At 38.7% G+C, this 16,584-nt stretch overlaps 1 protein-coding gene across 6 annotated transcripts in view; it reads right to left on the reverse strand.

Moving 5' to 3' along the window:
* The window catches only part of HECTD1 (HECT domain E3 ubiquitin protein ligase 1), a 98,604-nt gene that overhangs the window by 39,661 nt on the left and 42,359 nt on the right, over positions 1-16,584 (reverse strand). For all 6 annotated transcript variants that reach the window (XM_058738736.1, XM_058738734.1, XM_058738733.1 and 3 more), the window contains exons 13-17: positions 7,731-7,953; positions 6,912-7,175; positions 6,736-6,812; positions 1,862-1,996; positions 1,162-1,308 (exon numbers count right to left, since the gene is read on the reverse strand). In XM_058738736.1, the coding sequence (XP_058594719.1) occupies positions 1,162-1,308; positions 1,862-1,996; positions 6,736-6,812; positions 6,912-7,175; positions 7,731-7,953 (846 nt within the window). The remainder of the gene's footprint in view (positions 1-1,161; positions 1,309-1,861; positions 1,997-6,735; positions 6,813-6,911; positions 7,176-7,730; positions 7,954-16,584) is intronic.

A 16,584-nucleotide genomic window follows, 5' to 3' on the forward strand; every position in this document is an offset into this window, starting at 1 on the left:
TTCAATTAAAATTCTTTTTAGTTTATGATTAGTAGGCCATGGCTAATAGATTTTTCTTCCTCCCTGAATGTTATATAATGGGGTAGCAATTACACTGCTAAATTAGCTTTTCCCGAAGTGTAGTATGCAAGGTGATTTCAGATTACTAACAAATGAACATTTTGCATTTTAACAATATTATATACTTTAATTAGCATTAGAAAATACTAACTGGTATATTAAAACAGTGATTTCACAGATATTACTAAGTGGTGTGTGAATTTAATCAATATAATTTTAATAAATAAAATTAATGAATGGTATATACAACTTACAGAAGTTAAAGTGAATTTTAAGAGTGTATACCACATATAGTGATTAAGAGCAAAAACTAGGGGTGCCTGGGTGGCTCAGCTGATTGAGCACCCGACTCCTGATTTCGGTTCAGGCCATGGTCTCGCAGTTCATGAGATCGAGCCTTGTGTTGGGCTCTGCACGGAGAGCATGGGGCCTGCTTGGTGGGGGGTGGGGGGAGGGTCTCTCTTTCCCTCCCTTCATCTCTCACATTATCTCTCTCTCTCAAAATAAGTAAAAATGTTTTAAAAGAAGAGCAAAAACTAAAGTGGAAAATAGAATTGAAATAGAAGGCAACTTTCACTTTTTATACTTTTGTCAGAATTTGTTACAATAAGTATATATGGTATGTTTTGTTACAGGAAAATTTTTATCACAATAAAGAGATATTAAAGGTAGACTAAATTGTAGACACACATTAGGTTATAACAAATACTTGTCAAATATTCAGAGTAACTTCCTAAACAGTCATGGCTCATAAACTAATTTTATGCAAATAATCTAAGTACTTATGAAGATCTACAGAGTAACTTCATTTTAAGAAGCAATCAGAGCAGTGAATAATGTTAAAACATAGGCCAAAGTACATGTTTTGTTAAAACCTAGAACAAACTATAAGTGGGAAACTAAAAAATCTAAAAAGATTCAATTACTGAATTCAACTGGCTCAAACTAACGACACAACAAAGGAAAGGCTAGAGAAATTATAAATAACATTTATTAACTTGGTTTTTAAATATTTCTTACAAAACACTGCTTTGCCAAAAGTGCAGTTACAAATAATTTTTTAAACTACATAGTCTGTTCTGTGCTACTTTGTAAACTTACATTGTTTAAAACAGTAAGAAGGGCTTGCACCAACCCACTACTGCACATTTCATATGGTGAAATTGTGTTTTCATCCTTCAAAAGTACAATTAGATTTTCTAAAGCTGTCTTCATTAAATCTCTCCAAGTGTTCTCACTCTCAATACACTAAAAGAAAAAAAAATTTAATGAAGACAATCAAAAAAATAAACAGGTTGTAATATACTTAATTTATCACAGTATTAACTGCCAAGAAAATAAGTCAGATATTAAACAAGAATAAGTTCAAATTATTAATGTAAATGATCTGTACGAGAGTCAGAAAACATTTTAAGGGTCAACTATAAATATTTCAGGCTTTAGAGGCTATTTGGCCTCTGTCACACCTATTGAACTCTGCCCTGCAGCCACCAAAGCAGTCACAGACAATATGTAAGAGTGAGCATGGCTGTGAGCAATGTAACTGCTTTTGGATACAGTCATTATTTTATATAATTTACATGTATCAGAAAATACTACTCTTATGATTTGTTTTCAACCATTTAAAAATGTAGAAACCATACTTAGCTCACAAAGCCATATAAAATAGGTGGCAGGCCAAATTTAGCCCATGTGTGACAATTTGCTGACCCCTAATCAATACCTAGAATATAAAGGATAAAGGGGAAAAACTAAACAAAGAACAATGTGTGCCATAAAATCTAGAAGCTAAATAACATACTTGTCTATTTGTGTGAAGTTCCCAAGATGACTCTAATTGAGTTGCTATGTTTCTGAGCGTTACCACTACTCCACGAGGCATGCTTTCAACAGCTTTGAAGTGGTCATCATATAAATCTCGAGCCATAGTTCGTACCTACCAAATGAAAATTGCAAATGTGAATTTTCGTTACAATTAACAGTTTTAACAAAGTTTCCCTTTTTTTTTAAATTTTTTTTTTTTAATGTTTATTTACTTTTGAGACAGAGAGAGACAGAGCATGAACGGGGGAGGGGCAGAGAGAGGGAGACACAGAATCGGAAGCAGGCTCCAGGCTCTGAGCCTTCAGCCCAGAGCCCGACACGGGGCTCGAACTTACGGACTGTGAGATCATGACCTGAGCTGAAATCGGACACTTAACCCACTGAGCCACCCAGGCGCCCCAACAAATTTCCCTTTAATTTCCCTATATGTGTGCAACTTTTAAAAGTAAGATTTTTGTGCCATCACCAACCTCCAAAAAATGTTACTACTTCTACTCATATATGTCAAAGGTTCTAATGGCTGTAAAAGTACTATAACTAGATTTAAGCAATATCAAATAAAAGAACTCACAATTTTAATTTTTGGTTAAATTTTATAGTCATATAACAAAGAGGAGCTTATTTCACTTAAACCAATTTGAACAACCTGTAAATAATTAACTTTGTTCTTTTTTATAAAACTAGCCTGATTATGGTGAACCATATAGAAAATATAAATAAGCAAAAAAACAAAAACAAAAAAACCAAACCCAAAAAACTAAAATGCCTGTAATTCAATCAACCAACGTTAAACCTTTTTAAATTTTTTTGTTTATATGATTTTATTTTTTTAATTTACATCCAAGTTAGTTAGCATATAGTGCAACAATGATTTCAGAAAGAGATTCCTTAATGCCCCTTAATTTTTTTTTTTTTTAATTTTTTTTTTTCAACGTTTTTTATTTATTTTTGGGACAGAGAGAGACACAGCATGAACGGGGAGGGGCAGAGAGAGAGGGAGACACAGAATCAGAAACAGGCTCCAGGCTCCGAGCCATCAGCCCAGAGCTTGACGCGGGGCTCGAACTCACAGACCGCGAGATCGTGACCTGGCTGAAGTCGGACGCTTAACCGACTGCGCCACCCAGGCGCCCCCCCCTTAATTTTTTTTAAACTTAAAGACCTAACTGGTTTTTATTCAATGATTCATGGATCAGGCAGCTTTCCATCTAGTAAACAGTAGTTCCCTCAGAGTTGAACCTTTTAACATTTTGTGGTGTATTTTAGGTTTAATTTTTTTCTATTTATAGTATTCACACAAAATATATATGACACTTTTATTTGAATTACTTAATCATAAGGAAGAATGACTATTATTGGTTTGGGCACTAGTTATCTCTCATTTAAGTTAATGTTATCTGAAAGAACCCATTTGTGTCCCAGGCTTGGGTCTGATAAAATTCAGTACATAAGAGCCTTTAAAAATATTTGCTTAGGGGCGAATATCAGTGTCTCAGTCGGTTAGGTGTCTGACTTTGGCTCAGGTCGTAATCTCATAGTTTGTGAATTCAAGCCCCATATTGGGCTCCACATTGACAGTGCAGAGCCTGCTGCGGATTCTCTGTTTCCCACTAGCTCTCTGCCCTCCCCCACTTGCATGCTCTCTCTCTCTCTCAAAAAATTAATAAAACTTAAAAAAAAATTACTTAAATAATGTAAATTCAGGACTTATGTAATTTCATTAAAAACAAACTAACCTAGCATAACTCTAATGCGATTGAAAAAACTTCGCTCCTGAAATGAATATTACTTTTTCATTCTATTTTGGTGTGCCTTTCAGAATTAAAAGGAAAATAAGTTCTGACTAGTAGACAAAATTTAAGAAACTACTCTTTTATAAAACAGTATTAACAAATAAAAATGAAGATTAAAATAGTTAAAATTATTTTTACCTAACATCAGTTGATACGTACTTTCATACCAAAAGAATAGCCATATGGTCAATGAGGCTATTCCTTGATTTACTACTAATACTACTGATTTCAAGAAACTGAGTCAAAATTACTTATTTTTCAGGAAAATGAAAACAGTACTCAGACTATGTTCTTCTTGATTTACTTTTCTTCTGTAGTGTGAAATTTCAGTACCCTGTGAGTCTAGATTTGGTTGGATAATATAACCCATAAGGAATTTCAAGAAATTCCTGAGACACCTCAGTGGTAGCTTTACAAATATTTACAGTTGAGGGGCACCTGCGTGGCTCAGTCAGATAAGTGTCAGACTCTTGATTTTGACTCAGGTCATGATCTCACTGTTTGCGAGATCAAGTCCCAAGTTAGGCTCTGCGCTCACAGCATGGAGACTGCTTGGGCTTCTTTCTCTTTCTCTCTCTCACTGCTCCTCCCCAACTCATGTTGTCTGTCTCTCTGTCTCTCTCTCAGATTAAACTTTAAAAAAATTATAGTTGATCCTCATTATTTGAGAATTCTATATTTGTGAATTCAACTACTCACTAAAATGTGTTTGTAATCCCCAATTCAATACTCGCAGTGCACAGTCACTTGTGGGCATACACAGTGCAGCAAAAACTCGGGAGCTGCCTCACATGCATGTTGTTAGGTGAGGTAAACAAGTTAATCTCTACCTGTAAACAAATGTCATACTTGCTTAAGCCCTCATACTATAAACAAATATCTTTTCTATAGTCTATTTTGTGCATGTTTTTCACATTTTTGTGGTTTTGTTGACTTCACTGTTTAAAATGGCCACCAAATATAGTGCCTGAAGTACTGTCCACTGTTCCTAAGCACCAGGCACATGTGCCTTATGGAGAAAATATGTGTGTTAGGTAAGCTTCATTCAGGCATGACCGTGCTACTCAACACATGTTCCATGTTAACAAATCAGTAAGACACGGGGGCACCTGGGTGGCTCAGTCGGTTAAGCGTCTGACTTCGGCTCAAGTTACAATCTCATAGGGGTGCCTGGGTGGCGCAGTCGGTTAAGCGTCCGACTTCAGCCAGGTCACGATCTCGCGGTCCGTGAGTTCGAGCCCCGCGTCAGGCTCTGGGCTGATGGCTCGGAGCCTGGAGCCTGTTTCCGATTCTGTGTCTCCCTCTCTCTCTGCCCCTCCCCCGTTCATGCTCTGTCTCTCTCTGTCCCAAAAATAAATAAAAAACGTTGGAAAAAAAAAATTAAAAAAAAAAAAAAAAAAAGTTACAATCTCACAGTTCACAAGTTCAGGCCCCGCGACGGGCTCTGTGCTGAGAGCTCAGAGCCTGGAGCCTGCTTTGGATTCTGTGTCTCCCTCTCTCTCTGCCCCTCCTCCACTCATGCTCTGTCTGTCTCAAAAATGAATAAACATAAAAAAAATTTTTTTTAAGTAATACACTTATGGTGTCTTTGAACAGAAAGACACATAAAAAACAAGGTTATGTATGTATCAGTTACAAAAATGTGACCTCATAGGAACCTAACCCTGTATTTCCCCAAAGAGCAATGGTTCAGTATTCACAGAAACTTTAGTTAACACAACTACCATGAATAATGAAAATGGACTGCATTTAGTTGAAACTCCTTTTAGCATCTAATTGCTATCTTCAATTGAGTAATTTCTTCCTCAACTGTCCTTAAGATACCCTGAATTAGAAAAAATTTCTGGGATGCCTGGGTGGCTTAATTGGTTGAGCGCCTGACTCTTGATTTCGGCTCAGATCATGATCCCAGGGTTGTGGGATCAAGCCCACATCAAGCTCTGCACTAAGCATTAAGCCTGCTTAGGATTCTTTCTCTCTTTCTCCTTCTGCCCCTCTTCTCAGCTTGTAGTTCTTCTCTCTCAAACAAACAAAAAAAACGCATACTTAATGGATAGAATTTAAAAATCAGTATTGTGATTTTGAAAGTGGAGTCAGTAAACATTTGCTCCTGTATCTTTTTGAAAGAATTATTTCAGAGGTGCCTGGGTGGCTCAGTTGGTTGAGCATATGACTTTGGCTCGGGTCATGATCTCATCACAGCCCATGGGTTCGAGCCCCATATCAGGCACTGTGCTGACAGCTCAGAGCCTGGAGCCTGCTTCAGATTCTGTGTCTCCCTCTCTCTCTGCCCCTCCCCCTCTCCCTCCCTCCCTCTCTCTCAAAAATAAATAAAAACATTAACAAAAAAAGAATGATTTCATATAAGATGGGCCATTAAACTAGGCATCAAAATATGTGAATCTAGAAACAGTCATTCAAGTTGCTTTATCATAAAGCTAATAATTTTATCAGGATTGTAAAATATTAGTGATATATTTTCAATTCCACTGTATTATTAAAAACATTACTATCAATAATAATTAAAGCATGAGTTCAGGGGAGCATGGTTGGCTCAGTCAGTTAGGTATCTGACTTCAGCTCAGGGCATGATCGTGCAGTTTGTGAGTTCGAGCCCCATATGAGCTCTGTGCTGACCACTCAGAGCCTGGAGCCTGCTTTGGATTCTGTGTCTCCCTCTCTCTCTGCCTCTTCCCTGCTTGTGCACTTGTGCTCTCTCTCTCTCTCTCAGAAATAATAAATAAACCTAAAAAAAAAAAAAAAGCACGAGTTCAAAGTTTTTGTGAGACATTAGTCAAATCATTTAAATTTTATTGTCTTACTAATTTTCACTGTTTCAATTTTGGTGTTTAGCATGTGTATAAAAATCATAAGCAAATGTATATGTATTGTGGAAAATAAAATAAGCACAGAAAAAGAAAAAACTGAAAGTATGTTAGATTAGGGTAACTTATGTTATACGGTTCAAGGTTTTTAAATGCTTACAATATACCAATGAAACCTTACCATGTCAGTATAAAAAAAACAAAAGAAGGAAAAAGAAAATCTCACAGTATACCTTTTGCTTTGTTTTTTCTAATTTAGATTTCAGTTTTCTGCCTCTTTTGCCAGTCCAACCAGTCACAAATTCTGAACCTTAAAAAAAAAAAAAGGACATTGCAAAGAATTTATTTTAATGCAATGTAACACACTCATTTATTCTTATAAATATTTTATATTTCCTACGTAACTTACCCAGAGAAGTTTCTGCAGTAAATGAATGTTTGGTTCCTCTATTAGATTCAAATACAAAACCAGGTAAATCTTCTTTCAATATTGTTGCTTGCTGACCATCTGAGTTATGAATAGCAATTTCTCCTTCTTTTAAACATGTTAGTGACCAATTCCCTACAGTGAGTTTAGTAGGTCCTGGTGCTGACAGTATAGGTTGACTTGAAGTAGATGGCTTTACTTGGCCTCGAGCTCTTTGTAATTTCTCTAAGAATTCACTTCTGCTTTCTATAAAAACAAAATAATTATTTTAAAACCTCATTCTTTTCAAATGATCCTTTTTTTATAAGAAAGGAAACTACCAATGAGAATATCAATTTTATGTAAAAAAGTGCATCAGCAGAGTTTTGTTCTGTAGTATATTCTCAGTCATTAGATGTATTTAGGTTCAGGCATAAAAGCAATCCTATAGTTAAAATTTTTTGAAGTATAAGGCTTTTGGAAAAAGATACAACTAGAGACAGCATCACACACACATATACAATTCATCATTACATGATATGAGGTAGCTTCACCTAAAGGATTAGAGGTATTAAAAGTAGACGCAACGCTACTGCTTGTCTCAAACCAAAAAAAAAAAGCATGAAAAAAAAAAACCAAAAAAATGAAAGCATTTCTTAAATGCTTTCATGGTACAATAGTTTTTCTTTGTTGATATTAAAGAAACTGGCCATATGATCATCAATGATCATGTTTCTATGACAATGCTAGCAAAAATATTAGAAAGACAAATCATCAAAATTACAGAAATTTCTAAAACATTTTAATTGAAACAAACATTACCTGAACTATCCGATCCACCTTCAGGACTACCACTTGAATACATGGTGGCAAGTTTCCCGTCCAAGATAAATCTGAACCATCCATTACTGCCGTTAGATAATTCCAAGGCTGCTGCATCGCTCCATATATATAAGCAGTCCCTTCCCCTAATGATTGACCAGTCTCTCCAATGATATGGTTTACCCTGCTGCAATTCTTTAGCATCTTCCTGTGGTTCATCTTCCTAAATGTGTAAAATTATTCAATGAAACAAAATAGTATCTATTCAAAATATTCGCAAGTATTTTTCAAATATGTCCATGTATCAAATTTAGAATTAAAATATGCTGAATTTGGGGCGCCTGGGTGGCGCAGTCGGTTAAGCGTCCGACTTCAGCCAGGTCACGATCTCGCGGTCCGTGAGTTCGAGCCCCGCATCAGGCTCTGGGCTGATGGCTCAGAGCCTGGAGCCTGTTTCCGATTCTGCGTCTCCCTCTCTCTCTGCCCCTCCCCCGTTCATGCTCTGTCTCTCTCTGTCCCAAAAATAAATTAAAAACGTTGAAAAAATAAATAAATAAATAAATAAAATATGCTGAATTTGGGGTGCCCGGATGACTCCGTCATTTGAACATCCAACTGTTAGTTTAGATGCACGTCATGATCTCACGGTTCAAGGGTCTGAGTGCCACATCGGACTCCACGATGACATCATAGAGCCTGCTTGGGACTCTCTCTCCCTCTCTTTCTTTGTCCCCCCCCCCAACCACGCTCAAAATAAATAAATATAAAATATATTATGTGCGTGTGTATATATTAAAATATGCTGAACATAATATTTAGTTGCCTCTAGTTTAATATATATTCTGATTCATTGAGTTACCTATAACTAAATCTTGTAAGTCCTAAAAATGTTAAGAAACTCACACAAATTATGACCTAAGTTATAACATTTCCAACTGCAGTAGTACAGAAAGCCAATGGATTAGGTCTACACACAACTAGCTAATTATCTAGGACCCTGGCAAACTCACCACATCTCTGGGCCTGATTATTAAAAAAAAAAAAAAAAAAAAAAAAACATAAAAAGGAATGTTTTTACTGGATCAATGGTATCCAATCCTAGAGGTGCACCTGAATCATCATAGATGCTTTTTAGGAATAAAGTTAAGATTCCACCCTTAGCAGAGTGAATTAAATATACTGGATCATTTGTATGATCATAAAAAGATTTTAGAGCATGTTTAAAACAAAGAACAATTTGTAAACACTGTTTTCCTACCCTGGCATCCTAAAAATTTTTATTCTGTTGATAACATGTAATATAGAGAATATTCATCATAAACATATATGAACTTGGCATGTGTGTGCATGCATGGGTGTATGGGTAAAGCACTTTTAAACTTCACAGAAACTTATTATAACTAAATATGCTTTTTACATTTTTCCCCTGAAATAGTTAGTTTGTAACACTAAAATATTATAAAATGTGGATTATAAATTTCTCTAAACATCAGTACTTGTGCTCTAAGCCATGCAGGTTAATAAGGTCCATTCTTGTTTAGCTATTGTAAACAACTAAAAACTAGACAAAATATATGAAAAAGGGATTTTCAAACACTAGACAATATGCAACACAGGACCGTGATCCCCCAGAAAATAGAAACAAACAAGGTAATTTCCTTAGGCCCAGACACAAATTTCTTGCTAAGGTGTTAAGAAGAGGGAACACAGAATCCAGCACTATGAGTTGAGGAAATGGAGATCTGTGTTTGAAGAGGCTAAAAGCAAACAATATGTAGAGGATGAGTTCAGGATTAGAAAGCCAAGCAAAAAATACCTCTAGAAATCCGCAAAGTGATAAGCATGTCTCTAGCAAATATTCCGCAAAGTGATCAGCATGTCTCTAGCAAATACTAGACCACTCATTTCTAGGGGAATACTCCGTAAGGTTGGGCAAAGAACAAACGGAAAACTGTAAGCTGAATAATTAATTCCCAGAGACCATACAAGGTGGTCAGAAAGTTGCATTCTAAATCCTGAACAATTTCCAAATTTGATAAAAACTGTAAGCCCACGAAGAAATTTAAACAATCCTGAGCAGGTATGAACACTCACATGTACACACATACACAAACACACCAAGCACAGCAAAGGACAGCAAAGTCAAATTGCTAAAAATCAGTGATAATATCATAAGAACAGCCAGAATAAGCAAAGATGTTGTGAGAAAAGATTTATGTTATATAACAAGGAACTAAGACAAGAAATGGAGCAAATTTCTCAATGGAGACTATGCACATCAGGTGACAAGGGAACATCTCTCAAAGTGTCTGAAAAACAATTAGCCAAAAGTCCTTGTGGGCACTGAAAATATCCATCAAAAATGAAGGCCAGGGGTACCTGGGTGGCTCAGGTGGCTAACTGTCCAACTCTTGATTTCGGCTCAGGTAATGATCTCAAGTTTCATGAGTTCGGGGCCTCACACTGAGCTCTGTGCTTGCAGTGTGGTCTGCTTGAGATTCTCTCTCTCCCTCTCTCCCTGCCCCTCCCCTGATTGCTCTCTCTCAAAAACTAAATTAAAAAAAAAAAAAAAAAAAAAAAAAGAAGAAGGCCAAATAAAAATGTTTTCAGGGGCGCGTGAGTGGCTCAGTCAGTTAAGCATCTGACTCTTGATTTCAGCTCATGATCTCACAGTAGTAAGATCAAACCCCAAGACCTGCTCAAGCTGGGTGTGGAGACTGTTTAAGATTCTCTCTCCCTATTCCTCTGCCCCTCTTACACTCATGCTCTCTCTCAAAAAAACTTTTTTCAGACAAATAAAATTTGAGGGAATTTTCTGGGTTGTCTTTTCATTTTCTAAACAATGTACCTAGAAGAACAGAAATTGAATTATGATAAAGTAAAACTTACTGATTTTTTTTTTATTCTTTAATAGTATAACCTTTTTTTTTTTTTTTTTTTAATTTTTAAGTAATCTCCACACCCAAGGTGGGCCGTAAATTCACAACCCTGAGATCAAGAGTCAGATGCTGGAGCTTTGGGGAAGATGGCGGCATAGGAGGACGCTGGGCTCACCGCGCGTCCTGCTGATCACTTAGATTCCACCTACACCTGCCTAAAGAACCCAGAAAACCGCCAGAGGATTAGCAGAACGGAGTCTCCGGAGCCAAGCGCAGACGAGAGGCCCACGGAAGAGGGTAGGAAGGGCGGCGAGGCGGTGCGCGCTCCACGGACTGGCGGGAGGGAGCCGGGGCGGAGGGGCGGCTCGCCGGCCAAGCAGAGCCCCCGAGTCGGGCTGGCAAAAGCGGAGGGGCCGGACGGACTGTGTTCCGACAGCAAGCGCAACTTAGCGTCTGGGAGGTCAGAAGTTAACAGCTCTGCTCAGAAAGCGGGAAGGCTGGAGGACAAAGGGAGGGAGAGCTGCTGAGCCCCCGGACGGCAGAGCTCAGCTTGTCGGGGAACAAAGGCGCTCGCCAGCGCCATCTCCCCCGCCCATCCCCCAGCCAAAATCCCAAAGAGAACCAGTTCCTGCCAGGGAACTTGCTCGCTCCGCGCAAACACCCAACTCTGTGCTTCTGCGGAGCCAAACCTCCGGCAGCGGATCTGACTCCCTCCCGCTGCCACAGGGCCCCTCCTGAAGCGGATCACCTAAGGAGAAGCGAGCTAAGCCGGCCCCTCCTGCCCCCGTGCACCTTGTCTACCCACCCCAGCTAATACGCCAGCTCCCCAGCACCAGAAGCCTGGCAGTGTGCAAGTAGACCAGACGGGCCACCCCACCCCACAGTGAATCCCGCCCCTAGGAGAGGGGAAGAGAAGGCACACACCAGTCTGACTGTGGCCCCAGCGGGGGGCTGGGGGCAGACATCAGGTCGGACTGCGGCCCCGTCCACCAACTCCAGTTATACACCACAGCACGGGGGAAGTGCCCTGCGGGTCCTCACCACTCCAGGGACTGTCCAAAATGACCAAACGGAAGAATTCCCCTCAGAAGAATCTCCAGGAAATAACAACAGCTAATGAACTGATCAAAAAGGATTTAAATAATATAACAGAAAGTGAATTTAGAATAATAGTCATAAAATTAATCGCTGGGCTTGAAAACAGTATACAGGACAGCAGAGAATCTCTTGCTACAGAGATCAAGGGACTAAGGAACAGTCACGAGGAGCTGAAAAACGCTTTAAACGAAATGCAAAACAAAATGGAAACCACCACGGCTCGGATTGAAGAGGCAGAGGAGAGAATAGGTGAACTAGAAGATAAAGTTATGGAGAAAGAGGAAGCTGAAAGAAAGAGAGATAAAAAAATCCAGGAGTATGAGGGGAAAATTAGAGAACTAAGTGATACACTAAAAAGAAATAATATACGCATAATTGGTATCCCAGAGGAGGAAGAGAGAGGGAAAGGTGCTGAAGGGGTACTTGAAGAAATTATAGTTGAGAACTTCCCTGAACTGGGGAAGGAAAAAGGCATTGAAATCCAAGAGGCACAGAGAACTCCCTTCAGACGTAACTTGAATCGATCTTCTGCACGACATATCATAGTGAAACTGGCAAAATACAAGGATAAAGAGAAAATTCTGAAAGCAGCAAGGGATAAACGTGCCCTCACATATAAAGGGAGACCTATAAGACTCGTGACTGATCTCTCCTTTGAAACTTGGCAGGCCAGAAAGGCTTGGCACGATATCTTCAGTGTGCTAAACAGAAAAAATATGCAGCCGAGAATCCTTTATCCAGCAAGTCTGTCATTTAGAATAGAAGGAGAGATAAAGGTCTTCCCAAACAAACAAAAACTGAAGGAATTTGTCACCATGAAACCAGCCCTACAAGAGATCCTAAGGGGGATCCTGTGAGACAAAGTACCAGAGACATCACTACAAGCATAAAACATACAGACATCACAATGACTCTAAACCCGTATCTTTCTATAATAACACTGAATGTAAATGGATTAAATGCGCCAACCAAAAGACATAGGGTATCAGAATGGATAAAAAAACAAGACCCATCTATTTGCTGTCTACAAGAGACTCATTTTAGATCTGAGGACACCTTTAGATTGAGAGTGAGGGGATGGAGAACTATTTATCATGCTACTGGAAGCCAAAAGAAAGCTGGAGTAGCCATACTTATATCAGACAAACTAGACTTTAAATTAAAGGCTGTAACAAGAGATGAAGAAGGGCATTATATAATAATTACAGGGTCTATCCATCAGGAAGAGCTAACAATTATAAATGTGTATGCGCCAAATACCGGAGCCCCCAGATATATAAAACAGTTACTCATAAACATAAGCAACCTTATTGATAAGAATGTGGTCATTGCAGGGGACTTTAACACCCCACTTACAGAAATGGATAGATCATCTAGACACACAGTCAATAAAGAAACAAGGGCCCTGAATGATACATTGGATCAGATGGACTTGACAGATATATTTAGAACTCTGCATCCCAAAGCAACAGAATATACTTTCTTCTCGAGTGCACATGGAACATTCTCCAAGATAGATCATATACTGGGTCACAAAACAGCCCTTCATAAGTTTACAAGAATTGAAATTATACCATGCATACTTTCAGACCACAATGCTATGAAGCTTGAAATCAACCACAGGAAAAAGTCTGGAAAACCTCCAAAAGCATGGAGGTTAAAGAACACCCTACTAACGAATGAGTGGGTCAACCAGGCAATTAGAGAAGAAATTAAAAAATATATGGAAACAAACGAAAATGAAAATACAACAATCCAAACGCTTTGGGACGCAGCGAAGGCAGTCCTGAGAGGAAAATACATTGCAATCCAGGCCTATCTCAAGAAACAAGAAAAATCCCAAATACAAAATCTAACAGCACACCTAAAGGAAATAGAAGCAGAACAGCAAAGGCAGCCTAAACCCAGCAGAAGAAGAGAAATCATAAAGATCAGAGCAGAAATAAACAATATAGAATCTAAAAAAACTGTAGAGCAGATCAACGAAACCAAGAGTTGGTTTTTTGAAAAAATAAACAAAATTGACAAACCTCTAGCCAGGCTTCTCAAAAAGAAAAGGGAGATGACCCAAATAGATAAAATCATGAATGAAAATGGAATTATTACAACCAATCCCTCAGAGATACAAACAATTATCAGGGAATACTATGAAAAATTATATGCCAACAAATTGGACAACCTGGAAGAAATGGACAAATTCCTAAACACCCACACTCTTCCAAAACTCAATCAGGAGGAAATAGAAAGCTTGAACAGACCCATAACCAGCGAAGAAATTGAATCGGTTATCAAAAATCTCCCAACAAATAAGAGTCCAGGACCAGATGGCTTCCCAGGGGAGTTCTACCAGACGTTTAAAGCAGAGATAATACCTATCCTTCTCAAGCTATTCCAAGAAATAGAAAGGGAAGGAAAACTTCCAGACTCATTCTATGAAGCCAGTATTACTTTGATTCCTAAACCAGACAGAGACCCAGTAAAAAAAGAGAACTACAGGCCAATATCTCTGATGAATATGGATGCAAAAATTCTCAATAAGATACTAGCAAATCGAATTCAACAGCATATAAAAAGAATTATTCACCATGATCAAGTGGGATTCATTCCTGGGATGCAGGGCTGGTTCAACATTCGCAAATCGATCAACGTGATACATCACATTAACAAAAAAAAAGAGAAGAACCATATGATCCTGTCAATCGATGCAGAAAAGGCCTTTGACAAAATCCAGCACCCTTTCTTAATAAAAACCCTGGAGAAAGTCGGGATAGAAGGAACATACTTAAAGATCATAAAAGCCATTTATGAAAAGCCCACAGCTAACATCATCCTCAATGGGGAAAAACTGAGAGCTTTTTCCCTGAGATCAGGAACACGACAGGGATGCCCACTCTCACCGCTGCTGTTTAATATAGTGCTGGAAGTTCTAGCATCAGCAATCAGACAACAAAAGGAAATCAAAGGCATCAAAATTGGCAAAGATGAAGTCAAGCTTTCGCTTTTTGCAGATGACATGATATTATACATGGAAAATCCAAAAGACTCCACCAAAAGTCTGCTAGAACTGATACATGAATTCAGCAAAGTTGCCGGATACAAAATCAATGTACAGAAATCAGTTGCATTCTTATACACTAACAATGAAGCAACAGAAAGACAAATAAAGAAACTGATCCCATTCACAATTGCACCAAGAAGCATAAAATACCTAGGAATAAATCTAACCAAAGATGTAAAAGATCTGTATGCTGAAAACTATAGAAAGCTTATGCAGGTAATTGAAGAAGATAAAAAGAAATGGAAAGACATTCCCTGCTCATGGATTGGAAGAATAAATATTGTCAAAATGTCAATACTACCCAAAGCTATCTACACATTCAATGCAATCCCAATCAAAATTGCACCAGCATTCTTCTCGAAACTAGAACAAGCAATCCTAAAATTCATATGGAACCACAAAAGGCCCCGAATAGCCAAAGTAATTTTGAAGAAGAAGACCAAAGCAGGAGGCATCACAATCCCAGACTTTAGCCTCTACTACAAAGCTGTCATCATCAAGACAGCATGGTATTGGCATAAAAACAGACACATAGACCAATGGAATCGAATAGAAACCCCAGAACTAGACCCACAAACATATGGCCAACTCATTTTTGACAAAGCAGGAAAGAACATCCAATGGAAAAAAGACAGTCTCTTTAACAAATGGTGCTGGGAGAACTGGACAGCAACATGCAGAAGGTTGAAACTAGACCACTTTCTCACACCATTCACAAAAATAAACTCAAAATGGATAAAGGACCTGAATGTGAGACAGGAAACCATCAAAACCTTAGAGGAGAAAGCAGGAAAAGACCTCTCTGACCTCAGCCGTAGCAATCTCTTACTCGGCACATCCCCAAAGGCAAGGGAATTAAAAGCAAAAGTGAATTACTGGGACCTTATGAAGATAAAAAGCTTCTGCACAGCAAAGGAAACAACCAACAAAACTAAAAGGCAACCAACGGAATGGGAAAAGATATTTGCAAATGACACATCGGACAAAGGGCTAGTATCCAAAATCTATAAAGAGCTCATCAAACTCCACACCCAAAAAACAAATAACCCAGTGAAGAAATGGGCAGAAAACATGAATAGACACTTCTCTAAAGAAGACATCCGGATGGCCAACAGGCACATGAAAAGATGCTCAACGTCGCTCCTCATCAGGGAAATACAAATCAAAACCACACTCAGATACCACCTCACGCCAGTCAGAGTGGCCAAAATGAAGAAATCAGGAGACTATAGATGCTGGAGAGGATGTGGAGAGACGGGAACCCTCTTGCACTGTTGGTGGGAATGCAAATTGGTGCAGCCGCTCTGGAAAGCAGTGTGGAGGTTCCTCAGAAAATTAAAAATAGACCTACCCTATGACCCAGCAATAGCACTGCTAGGAATTTATCCAAGGGATACAGGAGTACTGATGCATAGGGGCACTTGTACCCCAATGTTTATAGCAGCACTCTCAACAATCGCCAAATTATGGAAAGAGCCTAAATGTCCATCAACTGATGAATGGATAAAGAAATTGTGGTTTATATACACAATGGAATACTACGTGGCAATGAGAAAGAATGGAATATGGCCTTTTGTAGCAACGTGGATGGAACTGGAGAGTGTGATGCTAAGTGAAATAAGCCATACAGAGAAAGACAGATACCATATGGTTTCACTCTTATGTGGATCCTGAGAAACGTAACAGAAACCCATGGGGGAGGGGAAGGGAAAGAAAAAAAAAAAAAAAAAAAAGAGGTTAGAGTGGGAGAGAGCCAAAGCATAAGAGACTGTTAAAAACTGAGAACAAACTGAGGGTTGATGGGGGGTGGGAGGGAGGG

Source organism: Neofelis nebulosa, chromosome 7, assembly GCF_028018385.1.
Source record: "Neofelis nebulosa isolate mNeoNeb1 chromosome 7, mNeoNeb1.pri, whole genome shotgun sequence".
Taxonomy (NCBI): domain Eukaryota; kingdom Metazoa; phylum Chordata; class Mammalia; order Carnivora; family Felidae; genus Neofelis; species Neofelis nebulosa.